The 26,331-nt window shown below is 36.7% G+C and overlaps 2 protein-coding genes across 2 annotated transcripts in view; both read right to left on the bottom strand.

The window, feature by feature from the left end:
- Positions 1-26,331, bottom strand: part of LOC145692538 (uncharacterized) — a 181,393-nt gene that overhangs the window by 58,693 nt on the left and 96,369 nt on the right. The window lies entirely within an intron of this gene.
- Positions 5,393-7,576, bottom strand: LOC145692537 (E3 SUMO-protein ligase KIAA1586-like). Its single transcript, XM_081767845.1, has one exon. The coding sequence runs from the start codon at positions 7,574-7,576 to the stop codon at positions 5,393-5,395; it is 2,184 nt and encodes a 727-aa protein (XP_081623971.1).

The raw sequence follows: 26,331 nt of genomic DNA, 5'->3' as shown, positions 1-26,331 counted from the left end.
GTGGATGAACTTGTGTTTAAAGAACATTAGAAGCATCACTATTCATTTAAGCGACTCCAAAAACTATGGATTTGAAACTAATATCCGTCCTTTTCAATTACCTATTTACCATGTCTCAATTTCAACCTCGCGCTCAGATGCTAATGGGGGCTAAACTTAACCTTCCGGAGTGTCATTCTTTATCTAAGCGAGATTGGAAACTTTGGATTCGACACTAATATCTTATCATTTTCATGTCTGCTCCTCCGCAACAAGAAGTAGGCCTACTCAGGGTGTCTTGCCCCAACTGCCCACCCAACACAAGTACATACTGATCATGTGTAAAGAATGTTCCTCGAGGTACATTGGAATGTACATGATAGGTACGTGAATAGAGCAATCATGTGAAATACACATGTAAGGAATAAGGTTACTTCCGCCCAAAAGTACGTGCATGACACAACCGAGGAATGTATCTATTATGTGTATATCACCACGTACCGTGTATGTACTTGACACATTTACTTGGCATTGGCATGTGCCAGGAATGTACTAGGCATGTCAGTAATGTTCCTTAGGGCAGTGCTATGCAACTGGGGGTGCGAGTACTTAAATACTAAAACCTTAACGCTTCATTTTTACGTTCGAATTTAGAAGCTTGTACTTTTAAAAAAAGCCAAGCAACTAACTCTGAAAATATATGCCCTCCTCCGGCATCTGTGTGGCAATTTAACTATCTATTAAAATACTACAGTAACATTTACGAGCGACCGAGCTCTAACCTATAATCTTAGCATTCAAACCTTTGATTTACGGTTATTTGTAATTTCACGTGTATAACAAAGACAAATATTTTTAAAAGAGTGTAGTTTAAATAAATTCCTGAAATAAATATTTTTCACAAAGTTTATCCTTTTAAATTATTGTTCAAAGGCCTTTGCCTTTAGTAAGTCTTCTCCGAAATACATGCAAATGAATTGTGCTGCCATATTTGGAGCTCTTTTAAAATACACATATATGTTTCTCGACAATGAGATCTCAGAAACTACAGGCTCTAGAAAGATGACGTTTTCACTGATCGATTGCAAATTTCATGTAGATTGTCCAGTTCTAATTGAATATTTAAAAAACATGGGCACTATTTCTTTAGTACATTTTTACGGGTACATTGGAAGTGTTGAACTTTCAAAAAAATAAAATAAAACATCACATCCTAATCATTACACATTCCAACACCACACTGTTGTATATAGCGGTTGTATATGTCTCCGGCATTTGTTTCATAGCCAAATAATAATGGAAAAGGAAGGATAACCATTTCTCCAGTCTAAGATGAACTTTTTTGGGGAGTGTTTTTCCCAATAAGCACCATATATAACTGACAATATATTAATTTTGTATGTATATTACAATGTGGCTAAACTCAGAAAGTGGCTATAGAAGTGAAAAGCATATGGCTAAAAAGCCACTATTGGCTCTTTGGAAATTATGTGACTAACGACGTTCTCAAAATGGCCAGATCTCGTCACAAAGTGGCTAAATTGGCAACCCTAGTCGCAATACGAAGCAACTTACGCACAACCATGCCATGGTACATGGGGTATGTGCCATTCACATTCCTCACATTCCAGTGAAGCATGTAAAAGTACCTTGCAAGTGTCAGAAATTCCTCGAAAGGCACGTACCTAGCGACACGTGCTATGCATATGAAATGTACATGTTTCAAGTACCAGGTACGTAAACGGTACATATGGAACTTAAATGGCACGTTCCTAGAATGTACCTGGTTGGGTGGGTGAGTGCTGAACTTGGATTTAAACAGCATTAGGACTGCCACTAAACGTTTGTGATCAGTGTGGCGTGTCATTTTTCATTCGGTGTTCATGGTGCAAGTTGATGGTTTGCTTTGAACACTTCGTGAATATCGACGATGTCCATTTGTTGATGTGTAATACATACATACCATAGAAGGTTGATTTCTGTACTTTCCGGACATGTATATTCTGTCGCCCAGCTGATGGACATGGTGAGTCATTAGCAATTAATATTTTTCCTGCCATCATTGTTCACAGTACACTTTCAACTGAACCTTACTGGAGATTGCACTTGCGGCCTCGCACTCAAGAGGTTCCTTGTAAGACGAAACCAGGAAATTTTAGTATATTTCTATCACTTCTGGTTGCAGTAGAGGAACAAAATCAGAGGGTTGGTATATCTTTTTGCGGCAACGAATTCATGTCCGAAAACTGGCCTTGCTAACTATGAAAAGTTTTTCAATATGGCGCTTAGTACTGAAATCGGAAACTATTACATTTTTACCATTTTCAATTTGATTACAAGTATCAACATCGAACTAAAACTTATTTTTTCGACGATAAATTGATATCAAAAAGTTATTTCTCGCTGTCTCTTACTATTTTTACTCCATAAAGATCAAACATTGAAAGTGGAAGTAGTCCGATTTTAGTAGAGATTTAAATGTTGAGATTGTACGGATTTTGAGAGGCTGGATCGATTACAAAAATCAGCTTATTGTTAAATCTGTAACCATTTAGACCTATGGTGATTAGGGTTGCTGCGTTTCCAAAACAAGACGTATGTATGCAAATGAGATGGAGTGAAGGAGTAAGGAAATGCACTAACGGTCCTTTTCCCCGTAATTACGTAATAAGGCATTTCTAGTAACGATTGAATTCGGTAATTTACCTAATGGATAAAAACAATTTAAATGCAATGGTACTGTATATAACTGTAATAATTATCGAGGCATTTCTCTTCTGTCAACATCCTATAAAATCCTTTCAAATATTCTGTTAGCAAGATTGACCCCCATACGCAGATGAAATTATTGGAGATTATCAGTGCGGATTTAGACGAAATCGATCAACTATCGACCAAATATTTACAATTCGCCAAATACTCGAAAAGAAGTGGGAATACAATACCCCGGTGCATCAACTGTTTATTGATTTTAGAAAGGCTTACGACTCGGTTAGGAGAGAAACATTATACAACGTTCTTACAGAACTTTGAATACCGAGAAAGCTAATTATATTAATTAAGATATGTTTAAGTGAATCCCAAAGTAAAGTCCGGGTAGTAAAATTTTTGTCCACGAGCTTCCACGTCGAAAATGGCCTGAAACAAGGAGATGCGTTGTCGCCATTATTATTTAACTTTGTGCTGGAATACGCCATAAGGAAAATCAAAGATAGCAACCAGGACCTAGAGTTGAACGGCATTCACCAGGTTATGGCATATGCTGATGATGTAAATTTAATAGGGGATGATAGGAGAACAGTAGAAATAAATGCAGAGATCTTATTAAACGCTTGCAGGGACATGGGTTTAGAAGTAAATGCAGAGAAAACTAAATACATGGAAGTGCGTCGGGACCGTAATACGGCAAATTGTGGAGGCGTTAAAATATTAAATAATGCTTTTGATAAAGTGGATACTTTCAAATATTTAGGATCAATATTAACAGACGAAAATCATATTCACGAAGAAATTAAATGTCGACAAAAACAGGGAATTCGGTTCAAAATCTCTTGTCGTCGCGAATTCTCTCGAGGAATTTGAAGCTTAAAATATATAAAACGATAATCATGCCTGTTGTTCTGTATGGTTGTGAAACATGGTCGCTTACTCTGAGGGAAGAACATAGACTGAAAGTATTTGAGAACAGGATCCTGAGAAGAATATTCGGACCCAAGAGGAACGAGAATGGGGAATGGCGGAAGCTTCATGACGAGGAACTACATAGTTTATACGGTTTACCCAACATTGTTAGGGTCGTCAAGTCTAGGAGGCTTAGGTGGGCAGGTCATGTAGCTAGAATGGAAGAAAGTAGAAACGCTTTCAAAGTCTTGACTGGTAGACCCATAGGAAAACGACCATTAGGAAGACCAAGGCGCAGATGGGAGGACAATATTAAGATGGATCTCGCAGAGATAGGAATACAAAGTAGAAACTGGATGCAATTAGCTAAGGATAGAAATCAGTGGAGAGCTTTTGTGAACGCGGCACTGAACCTCCGGGTTCCATAGGCCATAGAGTTAGTTAGTTAGTTAAGTACTGTATATAAAATAATCTTGTATAACAAAAATATTGTCATTTTAAATACATTGCAGTATTTATATAGCATCATCATAAGTATTCTGCCAGTATTGGTATGTCACTTTGCCACAGCTGAGAAGCTTCCATACTCCACGGTCTTCCGTTAACCTCTTTGTCTTTACATATGATTTTTCTGTTTTGATATCGTCCATTCACTGTAGTCTCCTTCGCCCCATCTCATTCTTGCTACCATTCCCTCTAGCATATCTTTTCTGAGACAGTTTCTTCTTACCTAATATCCCAACGAGTTTCTCTTCCTCTTCTTAATAATATCTAAAATTGTTCTTTTCTCTTCCACCACCCTCTCATTCGTTTTCCGTTCCACCCAGCTACTTCTCTTCATTCTTCTCCACCAGTGCTTAAAGTGACATCAGATGAGGTGACGGTATGGAACAAATATGACCACTTTTAGCACTACTTTTGCCAGAACCAGTGGCGTATTTTATGGGGCCTCCGGGCATAACTCTTCTCCCCCCCGAAATTTCATTTACTATATTAAAGTAAACGGTATGTCTTGCAGAATTTTCACATTTCCAGGACTAAAGTTAGCAGTCCCGCCGAAAAAAATCGTAAATACGCCACTGGCCAGAACCCTAAAGAACATCTCTACTTCTGATAGTTTTACACCATTTTTGATGTGAAAAGTTACAGAAAGAGAGAGAGAGAGAGAGAGAGAGAGAGAGAGAGAGAGAGAGAGAGAGAGAAACAAATACGTAAATATTTCATTCCTCACATTCATCAGCCTAACAGAAATAAATATTAATATTCAATGAATATTATTTTTCGTTGTATCCCATTGTATTGCATTGTATTCCATTCAATAAAATGGAAACTTTAAATATTGCTAATCATCATATTATTCGGTAAATAATTACCAACACATAATACAAATTCAGTGAACAGAAAAATGTGTACCCGATTTACGATTAAAAAAAAAAAAAAAAAAAAAGAATTTTCCATCAGCTCAAAGTGTAAAATTCTTATACTTTCTACACAAGTGTGGACCTCTAAAAATATACAAAACACATTGTACATAGACCTACTTTAGAACTAAGGACGTCATTTAGGGGGGCAGGGGCAATCCCCCCGAGTTTGAGATTTATATAGATTTTATCCATAGAATAGCAGTAAGTCAGTGAAAAACGCGAAATTTTACTTATATCAAGGGTCTTGCTTCCCCCAACCAAAATCTGAAATGACGCTTCTGTTTAGAACACGATTAGAATATTAAACTATTTTTACTAACCTGGCTTCTATTATCTACCTACAAATGTCTGCTATCCGGAACATTAAGTCATAGTATCCACCACAGCTTCTTATAAGGTCCATCTTCCTTCTTTTCTCGTTGCTGACATCTTCTGTAGTCTGCACTGCACCTTCCTTTTCGTAACCAAGACTTAACATAGGGCTCAGGATTAAACGTGCGTACAGGGGGCCCGATTAATGACACAAACATTATACTTGAAACTGTACTAATTTGTAGCGAATTTCTAAGATCAGACATTATTATGTTCATTTTACTGAAACCACGTTCACAATCTGCACTGCTAATTGCTATGGTGTTAAGAGCGGTGAAGCATCTTTTTACAGTTTCAGTAACAACCCTCTTCCCTGTTGCTTTATATTGCACAAAGTCGCGAAGAACATCATGTGAATTTAATCCAAACCTAAAAGCAAGTTCCTTGATTTCTTTCTCACCTTGTCGAATGTCACCGGAGTCACTGAAAACAGATTCTATTTGACTTATTAGCTTGTGATTCGTATCGTTTTCATTAATGGTTCGCATTTTGAGGTTATCCACTATACACTGTATGAACTGGCATCTGTTGACAGATGGAAAATTAATGTGCTTGTTAAGTTTCACTCCTTTGAAAACCCCGGTTTCAACACTTTTGAATACCTCAGCTTCACTGTCGCCTGGCGTACATTTTAAACTCTCTATTCTATTTATATATAGCTTTATCATATCATAAGCCCTTTTTATGGTGCAGTCACGCATTTGCAATAATTCTGACAGACTTTTTAATTCCTGCAGAATATCAAAGAGAAGTCCTAAAAGTTTAATAAAATTGTAGGAGCTTAGTTTATCTGCTAGTCCTTGGCACTGACTTCGCTCTTTACTGTTGCGGCAGCTGTTTTTAGATTCTGTAGAGCAATGTGTATATACTGCAGTGTATGAACTCCATACAGATTCTACACAGCGAAAAGAAGACGCCACCCATCTTACATCTATAATGCGACCTATCTTTTTAAGTTGACTTGCAACATCATGTGCACACTTTTCAAGTTCGTTCGAATTTTTTGGAGAGAGACTGTACAACTTGTACAGAGCGCTAACCAAAATACTAAAATGATTCACACCACCATCTATAGTCTCCAGTGCATCATTTACAGCAAGTTCCAATCTATGACTAAGGCAATGCCACAACACGATTTTTGGAAATTGTTGTTGTAATCTTGATCCGACTCCAGATTTTTTCCCGCACATAACACTAGCACCATCGCTTGTGAAACCAACCAGGTAGTCCCCGAGATAATTATCATCAAAACCGTTCCTTCGAAGACAATCCATAAGAACGTTGTATATTGTATCTGATTTTTGATCCGGAAGTTCCAATAGTTCTAAAAAGAACGTATAAATATCATCACTACAGTTATTGTCTTTACTTTCAACTCCTTCGCTATCCGGAATACGCGCACGTATATAAATATTTAACGCGCTTTTGTTACTTGATGTGGTTGACTCATCAACAATAATGCCTATCATGGACTTAGCAGATTTAATTTTCTCAATAAGTCTACTTTTCATTTCAGCACTAATGTGGCTTACAATGTCCGCGCATACAACATTACTGTGTAAAATTCGCCCCATATCAAGGCCGTTGGCGGCTTGAAGATCTATTAAATGGCAATGATCCAGAAACGGCCTGTCTTGTTTTGCAGTATAGTATGCTGTTCGAAAAACTCGACACGTTGTTTCAAAGCTACATTTGCTTTCATTGTCAAAAAGTTTTTCTAAGCTCTGGTTTTCAGCTTCCAAGAGTATTTTTTCCGCGGTGCAGTGGGCAATACTTTTCTTATGTTCGAAAATTTTCTTCCGCAATGAATGTTGTTGCATTTCCGTTGTAGATCCGAAAGGTTTAACACTACCCGCAATCCACTGTTGTGACAGCGATACGCCAACACTTGAATACAATTTCAAGTCCTGAACTTTACGACAAGTTACACAGCCAAGAGTATTCGAGACAGTTAACCACGGATACTTTTCTTTAAACATGTTAACTTGGTTTTGGGTCCAACACAAAGGTGCACTATTGGATTTCAACAATTGACCACTAGTATCACTTGAACTTGCGCCGGCAGATTTCTCCTGTAGACTTCCGGAGTCTTCCTGTGCAAGACCTACAGAGTTACTTTTCTTCGCATTACCACTAGAAGCACTGAAATAAGATTCTATTGACCTCTGGGAACGCTTCATTTTTCTTAATTAGCACACCATACACAATCACAACAAGGAGCAAAGAACACACTTAGAAACGGCCTGAATGCGTAGTTCGCACCTGCCAAATGTCGAAAGCAACTTGTGCGTAGGCGCTATAGTAAGCTGGGAACTACGCGAACTAGAGCCTCTCAATCTCAGATGAACCCTCAAAAACATGCGAAACATAGTTAGGTCCCACCCGCGCCACCCTCTGACGGAGGAAACCCTGCCTTTGCTTAGGGAAAAGAAGTGAATGACCTCGACTTTGTTGCCAATTTGTCATTCAGTCGTTTGGTCTTGACGAGTGAAGATATTAAAATAAATCATTGTGGCAATGCTTCCGCATCAAACAATTGAAAGCTTTCGGTCGCAGCAACTTGTCCCTCCTCTTTCGAGGGACGTACGGGAAAACACACATTGACAGCAGCACCACACCACCAGAAGGGGCACAACGTTGCCAATGTGTGTAATTACACAAAATGTGTGCAATTTTGTCTTGTGTGTGTATTTAGTGCGTAATGCCACTCTGTATACATTTTGTGTGTAGTTTGGCACAATTCAAAATTTTGATCATTGATGATTTTTGCGAAGTTCCTTTCATTCAAATATTCATTATTTCCATTCTTTTTTTAAAATTTCCTTCTAAAAACTTTTCGAAAGTATCCAGTCATTATTCATCATTCTTGTGTAATGTCCATGTTTCTGACTCATTCAGCACAATACCTTTCACGAAGTATTGTATGAGCCCTTTTTCTCAACTCTTTGTTCAATGTCTCACAAAATAATCTTTTATTGCTCCTAAAGCCTTCTTTCGCCATATTCCTATCCTTGCTTTTATTTCATGTTCGCACTTCATATTATCACTAATAATATTACCCAGATATTGAAAACTAGTAATCTATTGTATTTTCTCCCCTATATTTGACACCTACCGTAACGTTCCAATCACCATGGCTTTTGTTTGTTTAACATATATTTTCATTCTATATTCCACACAGTCCGTTCTCAAGTTTTGTACCATCCTATTGATGTCCTTTTCAGATTTCGCAACAAGAGCCATATCATTTGCAAATCGTATAACCTAATCATTCTACCTCGTACTGAAAAACTGTCTTCATTATGTAGGCTCTTTTTCACTATCCTTTGTAGATAGATATTAAAAAAGGTTGGCGAGAGACAGCATCACCGTCGATCTCCTCTTGCAATGGTGCCCTCCTTTGTCGTTTCCTCCCCTACTCTAACATCTATTTATTGGTTCATATATAAGTTTCTTGTGAGTCTTCGATCTTTCCGAACCAATACAACCTTCTTTAGAACTTCCAACATCAATTCTCAATTCATGCGTTCGAAAGCCTTTTCTAGATCAATAAATAAAACATACACCGTTTTCCCTTTTTCTATAAACCTGTAACCCATCACCCTTAATAATCCAATTGTATCTCTTATGCTTTTACCTCTCCTGAACCCGAACTGTTCCCCCTCAACTTTTTCACTTGTTCTTCCATACAACTTTCTGTTCACAATTCGAAACAAAACATTAGCTGCATAAGATCATTATGATACCAATAGTTATATAATCCTGACATCTCTTTGGGTTCGATATCTTAGCCATCAGTATCATGATCGTCATCAGGAAGTCTTTTGGCCACTCTCCTGTTTCACATATTTCGTAAGAGGTTCGGAACAATTCCTTCTTGCCCTTGTCTCTTATATTCTTAATGAATTCGATTGGTATATTGTTCATCCAGATTGCCTTTCCATTCCTGATCTCGGATATATCTTTCTCAAACTCATCCCAAAGAATACTAAACCGTTTATTATCTTCGATTACTTCATTTTCTACTTCAACATCTAGGCCACACGGTTTATCCTTACTTGCATATAAGTCCTCAATTATACTTTCTATCTTTCTGAGACTTCACTTCTCTCACTAAGTATCATCTCATTCTTATTTTCTACTGCCATCGTAATACCTCTTTGTTTCCTCTCAAGTTCCATAGACTACACCTTCTTGTACATTTCCTCACATTTCCCCACTCTTCCTAATTTTTCTATGTCCTCACATTTTCTTTTGTAAAACTAATCTCTTTCTCTGTCTGTTTCCTTTCGTAACTCGTAGTTTAACTTCCTAGTTAATATATAGCCTATGTACTATGTATATTTATAGCCTATATATTACGCAACTGCTTGCTGCTGTTGTGGGGTTCTCTCTTATTTTGAAGTAGTGATAGTTTCAGGGGGTGGCCATGCGGGATTCCTTCTCCTAGGAGCTACGAAATTACACTAGAGCTAATCGTGATATATGTGAACTTTTAAAGTGCTATTTTTCATCGTTTGAGTCTTCAGGCTGGGGGTAAATATATACATTTTAAACTATCTATGTATTAAAATGCTACAATAGCAATAAAAGCGCCAGAGCTCCAACCTCTGATTTACAGTTATTTACGATTTAAACCTGTGATTTCCAGGTATTTGTGATTTCACGTTTAACAAAGACAAATATTTTAAAGTATGTGTACTTTGAATAAATTATTTAAGTAGATCTTTTTCATAAAGTTTATCCTTTTAAATTATTGTTCAAAGCCTATGTATTGTAATAAGTCTTCTCCAAAATCAGTGCAAATGAATTGTCCTGCCATCCTTGGAGTTCTTTTAAACTATGCATTTGTGGGCGTTTATATGTTTATATGTGGGCGTATATCAGTGAAGCCATATCTAGCATCTTGGTGCTAAATCTGGCATAATTCACACGCATTTAGCATCTAGCATCTTGACTTTGGCATCTTGGCCAAATCTAGCATAATTTCATTCTTCGCTCTGGAGAACGGAAAAAGAACTAAAATTTAGATGGTTCAACGACCGTCGGGAATTATCCCTTTTAAGTTGATAGCGACCGCTGTTGTATTGTTAAATCACAGCCCGCTGGAACCACCCGTTCTCCTCTCGCTCTCTCTAGAGGATCGAGCGGGCGGTGGTTGAATTCGCAGAAATGTTCTAAAATACTCAAAACGTGACCCTACAAAACACTGTTTACTTACCCATAGTTTTATTGCTGTCAATTGAAATCTGAGTGTGTAGTCTTTCTGGCACGTTTCTGTCCCTTCTTACTTTAAAACTTGAGAGGGAAGGGGGGATGAGCGTCAGGGTAGAGTTACTAATATCCCGCTAAAAGAAATGTTTCAGCGTTGTATCGGAAGCGGCATTCGCCCTTTCTCCCCTTCCCTCTTTCCAATACAGAGAACCGATTCTTTTGCTGTAGAAAGATGTTTGGAGAAAATTGAACATTTGTGTCTTAAAGGTCGTGTACACCATAAAAGATCTTGTACAAGAACATGTAGCTGTCATAAAAAAAATCTTGAAACCCAATCTTTCTATTTACTGTCTACACATATCAACTTCTTGAAAGCAAGAAAGACATTTCCACCCATGCAGCACTGCGCTCTAGTGGACAAATAGTGAACCTTCTCATTACAGGGTTCTGCCTGGATGACAAATGGGTTTACCTGAATCACCTGAATGAAGTCTATCTATATATTGTATTTTTCTTCACATTTATGTGGCTTTCAGATATTCACTATTTTTAATTGAGTTCAAATACAGAATTACACACCTCCAATTTAAAAAAATCCTTACATTTGACCTTTTTCTAAACAAGGAATCGCAAAATTTCAAATATTAAAGAAATTGGCCTTCATTCCCTCTTCAACATCGAAATTTTTGACAACGCTGCAGCATGTGTTCAGTTATTTATAACAAGGAGTTGATATGCCGAGTTTCACGTCCCTTACTTAAGGGATTTCTAAAATACTCTCGGTAAAACATTTGAACACCCATTACCGCTTCCCCATTTGAGTTCGTATTTTAATTTAAAATCCTTTCTGATTCCTTGCTATCATATTAAAATGATTTTTCTTCCAAATATCACATTTTTTAGTATATTAGTATGACCTGGGCTAGTGGCGTAACTACAATGGAGCGAGTGGAACAGTTGCTCCAGGGCGCACAGTAAAAGGGTGTATGGGCGAACGGACTTTATGCAAAGAACGTTTGAAATCATTTCAAAAGGTACGCTGTGACTATTAGCAATTAATTGGCAACAGCCGATACCGGAGGCGGATCCAGGAATTTTTGAGGGGGCGGGCAGGTTTGAAAAATAAACTTGAAACATTTTTCGATATTTGGTTCGCTAACTAAAAGTGTGGACTGCAGTGCTTCATAATTCGTATTTATCTCCACCCTTCTAGAGGTGGCACTGAGGAGTGGCGAACGCACCCAGAATCTTCCTTTTGAAAGAAGTTTTATATATTTTTTTTCCTACAGCCTTTAAACAAGCGCTCCGTTAGGGACTAATTTATATATTTTACTCCTCATGGAATATGGATTTCTCTCAGGATTAGAAACCTGCTTGTGTTTGATTATTTTTGAAAGTATATTTTAACATCAAAAGATGATATTATATTACGAACGTTTCTATTCTATCCATTTATTAAATCACATCTAAAAGTGAGACAAGTGTAATATCAGAGAAGGGAGATGGGATAACGAGCCAGTTGTTACGCCATGCCAGCTCTGTTGGCCCGTGTTTCACGATGCGAGCAGGTGTTTTCACGATTCATCTTACAAATATCTCCCAAACCGTTACTCTCTGTTAAAAATCTTAGTGAACCTTCTTTGTAGATGTAGTCTTAGAAATAAAATGAAAAACGAACAAACAAGCCAGACTGTACGATAACGAAGATATGAGTGATACCGTAAACGCTTCCAGAGGGAGGAGGTCTCGATTTTTACAAATATCCCCTAACCAGTTACTTCCAGCCAGGGGTGCCCATCCCCCCCAAAGCTGATGGCGCACTCCCCCCCAAAACTAATAATCTCTTCTCTCCTCAAAACTCAAGTCCTCTAAAAACAATTGCCCAGTGTAGCAGTAGTTTTTATAGTACTAGTAATTGTTATTTTTGTTGTTTTTATTTCCTGTAGTAGTATTATAGAATGCTTGTAGTAGTAGTAGGGGCAGTTGTAATTATAAAAATGGCATTACTTTTATTAGTAGTCTTGGTAGTGTACAATACTAAATATGTTCTATAAGGATATTGAAGGGTATAAAAACTTCTACACACTGTGTATGGCACAGGTATTCTTTTTTTAAATTAGTAGTATTATTTTTTTCTTTACAAAATATTGATATATCCCTTGTACATGAAAAGTAAGACGCAAGTTACAAGTTATTGAGTTTGATACCAAAAGAAAATGTTATCCTCGAAATTAGCCTACAAAAAGAAGTGATATCCAACAAAAAACATTCGTGTAAAAGAGCCAAGTACGAGTGGCCAAGTTCTGATGGACAACAGTTACAAACACTCACTGGCTCACTTCAAATTTAGATTTGAAACTTGGTTGTTGTCTGTGTGGTTACCACTAGCTCACAATTATGTCAAACTACTTTATAATTTTCAACAGACAACATAGGCAAGTTTCAAAGCTAAATTTGAAAGTGATTCCTTGAGTGTTTGTAACTGTTGTTCACCAGAACTTGGCGCCATCCTTTCATATAGCAATTTGCGCGGTACTTCATTCATAGAGTTTCTAAGCAGGGGGTAGGGGGATTCATTCTCGAGATTTTAAAAAAAAATCGCATCGTGTTCCAATGTTATTCTGACGACAGCAAAATTACTTATTCGACGTGGCCGTTCTCTCTTAAAACGAACCAACCTTTCCTTTCATACGGCTACTTGCGCGATACTTCATTCGTCGAGTATCGAAGCAGGGGGTACGGGGGTTCACCCAGGAAAATTTTTGAAAATTAGCTTCTCAAAATCGTGTTTTAATGCTATTCCGACAGTAAAATTGCTAGTTCGAAAGTAGAGTAAAATCCCCCCCAAAATTTTTCTCAATGGCGCAGCTTGCGCCATACATCCCCACTCTGGGCGGCCCTGCTTCCAGCTATAAATTGTACTGAATCGTATTTGTACTACGTAATCTTAGGGGAAAAAAGAGTGAACGCGCTAGGGTATATAGTAACGAAGATATGAGTGATGCCATAAACGCTTCACAGGGGGGTTTAGGGGAATAGCGGGATAAGCATCGGGGAGAATTTAGGAGAATTTTGAGAAATTATACCTTTACATGTGTGCTAATGATTGGTAGATAATTCATCTTGCTACAAATTTGTTCTGACATTTTCCCCGTCATTGACCGGGCTAGTGGGCAATATATATATATATAACCGGGTTACGGATAATTCGCAACAGAAAATGAAAAGGGATTAATTCCCACCAGGAAAGCAAAAGGAGATAGGTTATTCGTTATAAGTACAATATACCTAATAAGAAAAACACTTGTAGATGAAATATAAGCTTTAGAAATATGAACTACTACTACTACAACTATTACTATTATTATTGACCACATAGGTTCGGAGGCCAATTCACCAAAATCTGTTGACTCCATTCTTAGAAGCCCATTATTATTATTATTATTATTATTATTATTATTATTATTATTATTATTATTATTATTATTATTATTATTATTATTATTATTATTATTATTATGAAAATTAGTAATTGTGAAAGATAATAACTTCGATTAAAGCTGCTATGATTACAGAATTTAATTTGCAGTACCATCCTGAATTCAGTATGCTATTTTGATATCTGTGAGGAAGCTAAATTATTTCGATGCCTACATTCATGGAACCGAGCTGTTAACAAAAGAAGAGACACTTGTTTTCCCTGGCAGTCGTAAAAATGTGTATTTTGGCTCTTCCCCCTCCAGCCCAAAAGAAACCGTTGTTTCGGAAGCGGCGCAACTGGATTTTCTTTTATGTCAGCGGGAGGGCGATAGCAGGTAGCAAGCAAGACTGTCCAAAAAGTTGGACACTGTTGAACTTCTTGCAAGATGGAAAAAATGTTTTATGACCCTATCAAGACTATGTGTACACGGGGAAATATGGTAGGGTTTCAAGATTTTTTTTATGACAGCTACAAGATATTGTACAAGATCTTTTATGGTGTACACGACCTTTTAAACTTTGTTCAAAGTGGTGTCTTGGATTCGTAGTGATTCGCGAGTGTGTTGTTTCATATAAATATGAAGCGATCGGAAGCTGGAACTCCTGAGAAGAAAAAAAAAGTTGCGCGGGGAGTCGAGTTCAAAACCAAATAATTATACACAGAAATATAAAGTGACGTGGGAAAGTGAGCCAGTGTTCATGGGGTGGTTGCGGGCTATTAAAGATTGTCCAACAAAAGCATACTGTTTTGTTTGCAAACAAGAAATTCATGCTAAAAGAAGTGTACTTGAGAAACACAGTGAAACTGAAAGACATAAAAATAATGCTCGGTGTTCAAAAGCTCAGCGCACATTGTTTGACTTCGCGTCGAAAGTTAAAGATGATGTTGACGTTGTAAAGAGGGCAGAAATTATGTGGGCTGCGTGTTTAGCGGAACATAATATCTCTATGAACATAGGTAAACATCTTGTAGAAGTAGCTGCTCGTACTTATAGTGACTCAAAAATTGCCCAATCCGTGACTCTTGGGAAAACAAAGGCGATGGGAATAATAAAAAATGTAATAGGGAAGTGTCACTTCGAAGATACTGCTCAAGAACTCAAAAGAAAGAAGTTTAGTGTTATTATTGACGAATCGACAGATATCGGTTCCGTCAAATCATTAGCAATTTGTGCTCGATATTTTGATGAGGGTTCAATGTCAATAATAACCAAATTTTGGAAACTCGTACAGGTCTTCAGCAGCATAGAGACTGAAGCTTCAATTCAGGGGGCAACGGCGGAGCGTCTTTATGATGCTATGATCCAAACATTTAACGACGCAAAAGTGCCCTTGGAAAATATCATAGGGTTTGCAAGTGATGGGTGTAATGTAATGTTTGGATCTCAAAATTCGGTAGCCACTCGCCTGAAAAGAGAGTTGCCGGGTGTAGTTACAAATAAGTGCATTTGTCATTCACTTCACTTATGTGCAAGTGAAGCATGCAAACAACTACCCCAAGAATGCGAAGAGCTTGCTCGCAGCATTTATGCTTATTTCAACCATAGCAGCAAACGGCAAGCTCAATAACGTGAATATCAGGATTTTTTTGACACAGACCCCCATAAAATTTTACGTCCGTCTCAAACTCGCTGGCTGTCTCTGCTGCAAGTAGTTGAACGTCTTCTAGAACAATGGCAGGCATTAACTGCATTTTTTACGATGGAGTCTTTTGAAAATATAGATAAAGCACATCAAATTCTTCTTCAGCTGAAACACCCCGTTACAAAATTGTATTTTCAGTTTTTGGCCTACATTTTGCCCAAATTTGTCACTGCGAACAAATTATTTCAAAGTGACAAAGTAGTTATTAACGCATTAGACTCTCGAATGAGGGATCTATATAGCGAGTTGATGCGAATCTATATGGATAATTCAAAATTACAACGTGTAGGACTCACAAATGTAAATCCCGAAGACAAAAGTTTGTTTTCCCCATTGGAGTGCATGTATTTGGGAATAGAAATAAATAACAGCTTGGGAAACGTAGTAAAAGATAGGAACGCCATTATAAAGTTCAGGCAGACATACAGAGAATTTTTAATCGTTGCATGCAACCAAATAAAAAAGAGATATTGTTTTGGGGACACAGTACTTCAAAAATTGAGTTGGCTAACACCCAGCATAGCTGTACAAAGAAGTACTGCAAGACCAGAAGCAATTGCTGGATTAATATCTAGCCTTCCTCGCATCATAAGTAATCCACAAACGATCCAAAAAGTGGATGATTTGTGGAGGAAGTTGCCCGATAATGAACTGACAAAAGAATGGAGTAGCTTAGAAGTGAACAAATTCTGGACAAATGTTCGGAACTTTACAGATTTATTAGGGGAACAAGTGTTCTTGGAACTAGGAGAATTCGCCTTAAATGCTCTAGTTTTCCCTCATTCTAGTGCAGCATGTGAGCGAGTTTTTTCTAAAATCAACTTAGTGAAAACAAAGACGAGAAACAAGCTTCTATCGAGCACAATAAACGGAATTCTTTTAGCTTCTGAACGTGTTCAGGTTACAGGCTGTAACAAGTTTGAGCCATCCCCAAAAATGCTAAAAGCAATGACAAGTGCAAATATATATGACAGATCTGGGGGTGAATTAAATAATACAGACAGGGAAGACGGTGATGAAGTTTTGTTTGAAGGTTAATAGTGCTTGATGGATCTACAACTTGTAAATAGTCTTGAAGTGTTCATATTTGCGTGTGTGTGTGTGTTTATGTGTTTTTTCTGAATATCTATATACACTTGTGGCTTATAATTGTTGTATGAATATCCACTGGATTAAGCGAAAATAGAAAACGGATTGGATGGCTGCCAAATTTACATCATCTTGGTAAGTCATTATTTTTTAATATGTACTAATATTAAATGAGATTACAGTTTAGTGTTCCTTTCAGGAAAAACTAAAAGACGTCAACCCACAGCTCCTACCGGGCATCAAACCCCGGTCTTCCGTGCGGAAAACGCGTACGGCACATAGCCACGGGGAGCTCAATATTTAGTAATATATATAGTAAATTGTAAAATTGCATTTGTATAACTCTAATATAACCTTTACCAGGGGCGGATCCAGGACCGACTTCTGGGGGGGGCGGTGGGCTGTCATACTGCTACTTTTAAGGGCTCCAAACTTTGGGATGGGTTTTATTTATACATATAAAATAAGAAAGTTTCCTCTTCTGGGGGGGCAATCGCCCCCCTGGATCCGCCCCTGATCTTTACAATGTTAAGCTTCAGCACGTTGAAAGTCCATCTCTTGTGTTTGTCTCGTTTTAAACTGCGGAATGATAGCGTTAATATATTTACTAATTTATTTCATTATCATCCGTGACAGTGTCATATTAGTCCTTTTGTACATCAACACAGTTAATACACTTCATTAGAATAATGAAAATAATTAATAATGAGGCGGGCCTGTAAAATTAGTTCGGAAAGATAATTTGAAAATCTAGCATAATTTACAGAAATCTAGCATAATTCAGACCTGTGTTTGGCATCATCGCGAGTCTCGAGTGTGGCAATCCTGGCGTATATGTTTGTGGTCAATCCTTTCGACAATGAGATCTAGGAAACTATAGGCTCTAGAAAGATGACGTTTCCACTGATCGATTACAAATTTTGCGTAGATTGTCCAGTTCTGATTTAATATTTTAAAAAGCATGGCCATTATTTTTTATTACATTTTTATAAAAAAAAACTAAAGCATTATACCCTGTGCATTATACATTCCAACACCTCATAATTGTATACAAGGGTTGCATATCTCTCAGGCGTTTGTTTCATGGGCAAATTATAATGAAAAACGATGGACAACCATTTCTTCAATCTAAGTTGAATCTTTATTGTTTGGAGTATTTTGCCCAATGAACACCATATATCATTGACATAATTAATTGTGTGTGTAATGTATTTGCTTATTACGTACTGCATGCATGAAGAAGAAAACACTGATCATACATGAATTAAAAGCTCCAACCGTAAGTAGGCTCAAATCTTGCAAACGGTGCGAAATATTGAAAAAGTAATCGAAAAAATCTCCCCTTTACGGTATCTCTTGCTGATTTTTATCAAGACGTCTTTCACTTGTGTTTGTAAAGAGACATGTACAGATTTGAGGAATGACAAGGAGATTCATGCTTATATGTAAATAATGCGCTGTGTAGAGACCGCAGGTTCAACTAGTCTATATATTGAAATGCTATGTTTATATGTTTGTCTCCAAAGGAAAGTTTATATGTTTACCTCCAATCCTTTCGACAGAGAGATCTCGAAAACCACAAGTGCTAGAAACATGCCGTTTTCGCTGGTCGATTTCAAATTCTGTATAGAGTGTTCAGTTCTAATTGAATATTTAAAAAACGTGGCTGTTATTTTTTATTACATTTTTTAGAGACACACTGAAAGTGTTGAAATTTTAAAAAAAGTAAAGCATCATATCATATGAGTTATACATCCCAACACAACATAGTTGCATACAGGGGCTGTATATCTCTCAGGCGTTTGTTTCATGGGCAAATGATAATTAAAAACTAAGGATAACCATTTCTTTAGGCTAAGTTCAGTTGCTTTTGAGGTTAACGCCCATTTCAGTAGCGAGGCTATATGAGACGGGGCCTACTGATGAACGTGGAACCCGAACCACATGAGCTCTCACCGGGAATCAAACCCGGGTTCCGCACGTCAACCCAGGCTAAGATGAATCTTAATTGTTTGAAGTGTTATGCCCAATGAACACCATAAATCACTGATATTGTAATTAATTGTGTATATAATGTATTTGCTTATTACATACTCTATGCAAGAAGAAAGAAAACACTGATCATACATGAATATGAAACTCCAACCGGAAGTACACTCAATCTTGCAAATGGTGCAAGATATTGGAAAAATAATCGAGAAAATCTCCCCTTTATGGTACCCCTGTTGATTTTTATGAAGACGTCCTTCACTTGTGTCTGTAAATGGACATGTACATATGTTGTGAGGAATGACAAGGAGATTCATGCTCATATGTGAATGATGCGCTATATAGATAGTGCAGGTTCAGCTAATAATATAATTAAAAAATATACTAAAGAGAAACGTAAAAATTTACTTATATTGAAAGCCTTGTCCTCCCTTCCACCGAAGCAAAATCTGAAACGACTACTGGTCTGTATAATAATGTAGAAACTAAATTCTAATAAATAATATTTATTATTATTATTATTATTATTATTATTATTATTATTATTATTATTATTATTATTATTATTATTATTATTATTATTATTATTATTATTATTATTATTGGCACCAATTTTATCAATTAACATGAAGTTTTCAGAACATTTTAAAGTCCTGACAGAGGTACTTCGGGGCTCGAAAAATTTTCTTCGAAATTCAAACTGTTCCAACGAAATAAGAATACTAACCCTAAAAATGATAATAAACGTTCAAATCAAAAATGGTTAAAATTCAAGATATTAGGTTTTAATATAGGATTAAGGGAACAGATAGAAGCCATTCGTGGAATTTTGAATCGATCTTCATAAAATGCTTCTAGCTTTTTTTTTTTTTTTTTTTTTTTTTTTTTGGTGTGTGTGTGTGTTTTTTCGATATCTCTCGACAGACGAACGGACACGTGAACATAGCTGTGATGTCAGACTTTTCCACGCTAATACAATGCATACGAGTAGCTCTGAAGCCTATGCATATTATGTGCTTTCCACATGCATAACATGATTAGTTTACTCCCTTTTACATTCATGTACAGCCAGTGATGATTTCAGGGGTTGACCAAGGGGAATTACCCTCCCCAGAACTACGAAATTTCTTAACTGAGGTAATTCTTCGATTAGGATCAGTAAGTATATCATGTATGTTCACAATACTGCTTTAACCTTCTGTGCATTGGCATTCCTCCCGCGGTAAATCGTCTGAAATTTTCACTAATTGTAGCAATGACGTCAGACTTTATTCAGACATTGTATTGTATTATATTTATATCTCAAACGTAAACGTTTTGTTTCAGGCAAGGTCACTGAAGAAAATACGGCAATTAGTAATAAATAATCTTAAATAAAGAATATGTTCTGTGGAAGGGTTCTCATGAAATAATTTTTACACATATGACAAGGGCACGTGAGTTTGTATAAATTCCTCCATATCTTGAGAGAGAAGAAACGTGAGCTTCTCTAATATGTATTTCTCACGTTATTTTTTCTTATGTAATCAGCTTTATGATTAAAATGCACAGGGAGAGTGCATTCTATTATTACTCTTTAACTAAAGTAATGCATGATACTTCCCGCTGAAATACTAATTTTCATGAAACTGAATAATTATATGTATTTAAGGTTCTGGAAAATAAATGGCAAGCAAGAAGACAAATGGCAACGTCATTTCGTAGGAGACATTTAAAGCAACAAGAAAATATCTCATAAATATAGGTTGGTAGCTTCAGTCTTCCTAAGTCAATGTTACATGTATGAATTTCATGGTCAAACTTATGATGAAAGTCACCTAAGCACCATCTTTCACTTTCAACGTTAGGCTTAATTGTTGTGACTATCGACTTCAAAACTTCTTCATATGTAATTAAGAAAGTGAATAATTGAAGAAATACATCAATTGGGTCTACAGTTTTACAATTGTCTTGTCTAAATCATTAAAACACGTTTGCACCAATGATAACTTTATTTCTATACCCTTTCCTAGTAACACCTTTCACATGAACTATCCAAATATTCACGTTGGATATACAATCTTTACTCTCTTGGCTAATCTGTATCTTCATAATCTATATCCTCATAACCTATATCTTCATAATCTATATCCTCACAATCTATATCCTCATAACCTATATCTTCATAATCTATTTCTTCATAATCTATATCCTCATAACCTATATCTTCATAATCTATATCTTCATAATCTATATCCTCATAATCTATATCTTCATAACCTATATTCTCATAATCTATATCTTCATAATCTATATCTTCATAATCTATATCCTCATAACCTATATCTTCATAATCTATATCCTCATAATCTATATCCTCATAATCTATATCTTCATAATCTATATCCTCATAATCTATATCTTCATAACCTATATCTTCATAATCTATTTCTTCATAATCTATATTCTCATAACCTATATCTTCATAATCTATATCCTCATAACCTATATCTTCATAATCTATGTCCGCATAATCTATATCTTCATAATCTATATCCTCACAATCTATATCCTCATAACCTATATCTTCATAATCTATTTCTTCATAATCTATATCCTCATAACCTATATCTTCATAATCTATATCTTCATAATCTATATCCTCATAATCTATATCTTCATAATCTATATCCTCATAATCTATATCTTCATAATCTATATCTTCATAATCTATATCTTCATAATCTCTAGTAACCTTATCTTAACAAATCAATCCATATCTCCAATCTTAACTACGTAACGGTCTGTATCATATTTGTAATCACTTCGGGCCATATTCCAATATCCGGTATCCAACAGAATGAACTGTGTACCACACAAATTATTGCAAACTGCAAATACCAAAAGTGCACTTTATTTCAAGAGGGATTCCGGCAGACGCTGATATAAAATAGGAACACAGGCGAGGTACAAATATTTACATAACCTAGCAGAAGTTATTCAAAACTGAACATAATAATGCTCATTCCTAGAAACCGGATGTTTAGGCATTAAAAACCTGGAAAATTGGCAGGCAAATAGGCACTAAAATTTAAAAAATAGGCATTGAAATGTAACTTGAAATAATGAAGATTAATACTCAATACGATTAAAAAATAAATTCAAGTCATAGATAATGTTCTAAGAATATATGAACATACCGTTTGGTTAATAGCTGCTTTTTATTGTACATATAAAAACGAAGCTTGAAATATCTTCCATTGGCATATATATTCTCTATATTACTTTACCACTACACAAAACAGTCCAAATTTTATACACTTATCAGTGCACACAGCAGTCAAAATTTTTACAGCACTTTATCAGTACACATAGCAGTCCAAAATTTTACGACAGGTTATTACTACAAACAAAACTTACACGGAATTTCTCGGAAGAGGCAGAATCCTTTCTTGAAATACTAAATTATATATTTTTCCCCAATAAAGTCTTATTTTGAAGAAAATGCATAGAATAGGCAACATTAGATACTAAAGCAATTATTTAGGCAGAAATGAGCGAAATAGGCAAAATAAAATTGATTTAAATTGAAACCATAACCACCATGTAAACCTTAAAATGTTATATTTGGTCTTATCATTGTATGTGAAATTTCTCATAAGAATGACTATATACAGAGGTTGGACAAAAAAAAAAAAAAAATCTAAAACGTTTGCAAAAGTGTGAAAATCATACCTAGTATGGTGTGGGGCCTCTTTTTGCGTGCAAAACAGCTTGGATCCGACGTGGAATGGATGTATACAGCTCCTGAATCTTGGTGTGTGGAATTTTTTACCAATGTTCCTCCAAAACATGCTCCAGTTCCCTAAGGGATGCTGGTGGAGGGTAATGAGACGGAACACGCCTTTCTAACTCAGACCACAATGGCTCAATGATGTTCAGATCTGGTGATTGTGAGACCCAGGGAGGTGTGATAGCTCCTTGTCATTCTCCTCAAACCATGATTGCACCGCTTTGCAGCGTGACAGGGTGCCAAATCATCTTGGTAGATGCCAACACCATCAGGGAACAATATTTGGGCCATGGGTAGAACCTGGTCCCCCAAAATGGCCTCATACGCCCTAGCATTCATCATTGCACATAGGGCTATGTTGGGACCTGCAGAAAACCACGATATCACTGCCCATACTGTAACAGAACCACCCCCATGCTTTACAGTTGGGAGCAGACAGTCTGTATGATAGGCGTGCGACGGTGTTCTCCATACGTAAACACGACCGGTTGTTGGAAACAAGGTGAAGGTCGATTCATCGTACCACATTATGTATTTCTACTGCTCATGAGTCCACGCCTTGTAGTCTTTGCACCCCTGGATACGCCTCTTCGCATTTACTGCTGTGACCAGAGGTTTGGCAATAGCGGCCCTGCCAGGAATTTTCATTTTATGAAATTCCCGTTGCACTGTTATCGTTGAAACCGAGTGCTGTAGCCGGAATTGAGTTCAGACGTAATTTTCATTGCATTCGTCTTCTTTTTAGCTACTACAATCCGTTTTAATGCTTTCCGGTCCCTATCTGACAGGATTGTCTTTCGACCACTGTTGTGCTTTGCAGACGTCGTTTGTCCATGAATTGCATATGTCTTCGTGACATTGGACATAGTGCTTTTCGATACCCCCACAATGTTTGTCACTGTTGCCACTGAAGCTCCAACCAGACGGGCACCAACGATCATGCCCCTTTGGAAATCTGTCAGGTCACCCATTTTACAGCACCACTTTCATACCACGACACTCACAGGTGAACTGGTTACTGCTGACGGAAGAGGAAGGTCCACATGACACATTGTAAACAAAAAACGTTCGGCAACCGCAACACATGTTGTACAGTGGAGGGCCAAACTTATGTGTCCTGTATGAAGTGTTTTTAGATTTTTGTCTACCCCTGTATATTTATGTATGTATGTATGTATGTATGTATATGTATGTATATGTATTTGTATGTATATGTATGTATGTATGTATTGTTACATGATGAGAGATATGGTCCCGGAAGTCCGTCGTTCGATTCATGTGGATGTCACTTACATTTATTTTTTTCCAAGAAGATTTGAACTCATGTAGCCTCAAGCTTCTTTGAAGCAATTTGTAATACTTTTTTTGGTTCATTGAACTAGATGCAATGGGAGAAGTCCTTTACCCTGCACATGTCTACACCTTATTCCTTGTCCTGCTTTTCTTCCCCCTTACTTGCTACTTTTTCACATTTCACATCGTGTCATATGTCAGCTGTATTTTGTTTTGTCACTTTGTTGAGTCAATACTCTGATTTTGACCAACTTGCCTGATAATGCTCTTTGTACTGAGTGAAGTGATTTATATCCGCAAACATAAACATTATTTGATTGTGGAAATACTTATTTTCTACGCTATCAGCTATATTGGTGAGTTCACGTTGGACGATGTCACCTCCTGTGAGGTCGATTGAGGGTAATGTTTGTGGTACTGAACTTCGGACGTTTTTGTCCTAAACCTTCTAGACCTTTCGACTTTACGTCAAGACAACGTGATTGTGGGTGTTCCCGAACATTTGAAGTTTTGTTACCTTTTATGGACAGAAGAAGAAAAGGGGTTGGGTTTTGTAAAACCAGCCTTTGAATAAAACCACGAACACCGAGCTTGTCAGGGGAAGTGTGAATAAGATTTTGACGGAGAAAACATCATTAGACGGCAGGTCATGGAGCTACTTCGATACTTGTAATCAGCTGACATATTGAAGGAACTTTACATTACAAACCATTACAATTCTACAGACCTAACATTCTAGTTTACCTGCCCAAATTCTGCTGCATCTTTTGAAATATGTATTTAGTGTATTTCATTTATTATTACAATATTAACCCTGTTAAAGCTACATCCCGAATTTAGTATATTTTGCATTACATGTAAAAATAATACAATTTAATTATTCATGTTTTCAGCTTTTCATAAAAACTGGTGGTGGAGACAACATCCCCAATCTGTTGGGCAACGATTTTCTTACTATATTAGGTTGCCTTCAGTGCAATGCCGACTCTATGTACGGTGATGCAACATGGTGGAATTGATGCTGTGTTTTTTTTTTCTGTAGCACCTTGCAGCTCTACGTAATTGAATTTTAGCAGAAATTGGTCTGATGGTTTGGTGTAAAGTAATTTTAATATGCTATATTTAATTTGTGCTTATAATTAGTATATTTTTTATGTTGCGTCATTTTGCGGAAAGCTATAACATTAGTGATGAATTAGATATAAGTGAATTTTTTGAACCTATTGCATCCTCTTCTCCTGCACGTGTTCATTTTACAAGAAAGTGTTTAGGTAAACTTAAAGAAAATTTACAGTTTTCGCACTCGCTATCTAGTATAGAAGATCCCCCTGTTTCGGTTTTTCAAAATAGTGACAGTTTGTTTCAATCAGACATGACTGGAGGTGGACAGACGGGTAATATAGGGGTTTTGTCACATATTCTCAGGCCAGAACCATTTTATGTAGAGAGATATGTTGATCATTTCGAAATATTAGCCCAGGTGAATAATTGGTCGGATTTAAAAAAAGAAATGGATTTTAGGTTCCTTGATGAAAAGTCTTGCGGGTTATTGGTTTGACACACTTTCGAAACAGTCAGACTTTCCTGATATGACATACGCGCAATTTAAACAGAGGTTTCTTGATGCGTTTAAGAATTCTTTGTTACCTCAATTAACGGAACAGGAAATGAGGGCACGTGAGCAGAATGAGACTGAATCTGTAGTTTCGTACTTATATGCTAAGAGAAACCCTATACTTCGCAATGACAAAGATGCTCCGGTTACGAAACAAATTCAGCTTGTTATAGACGGACTTATTCCTGAATACATGCGGTTGGCAATAAAGAAGAAATACGATGCTGTGGAAACATTACTTCAGGATTTACTTGAGGACTCTATGTACGATGATGCAACAGTATGTTCATTTATGTTCTATAGTATCTGATGAAGGGCATGTTAGATATCCGAAACCGTCACACATTATAGTTTAAAATACAGTGTGTGTCGAAGCTTTGATCAATGTTTCTATTGTTACACATACAATCCAAAGCAATGGATAATGTTATATCTTTGATATTAAAGAATAGGCATTTTGCCTAACATCCTGTCTTTACTCGTTACAGATCATTATTTTTCTTCCCTTAATAAGAATTTCATTTTCCCATGACCTGACACACGCTACTGCAACATCTACCAGCAGTTGAAAGCTGCAGAAAACGACCGTAAAAGAGATCGTTAGAGCTGCACCGATCCGTACGAATGGAATCTATCATAATCGATTCTGTTTAAAGTCCAGTTTCAGAACCTCACGATCTTAGAGAATCGAATTTTATAAAGGAAGTTGTGGTATGGGAAACACTTTTAAACTCCTAATTAACCATATACGAGTATATAGACATTTCTGAAAAATATTATTTAAAAAGCACTTTGTTTCTTTGCTATAGTTAGCTATGGAAAATGACAAAGGTAACTTT

Source organism: Thermobia domestica, chromosome 8 (assembly GCF_964235325.1).
Source record: "Thermobia domestica chromosome 8, izTheDome1.hap1.1, whole genome shotgun sequence".
Lineage (NCBI taxonomy): Eukaryota > Metazoa > Arthropoda > Insecta > Zygentoma > Lepismatidae > Thermobia > Thermobia domestica.
This window is presented reverse-complemented; position numbering and strand designations above follow the sequence as displayed.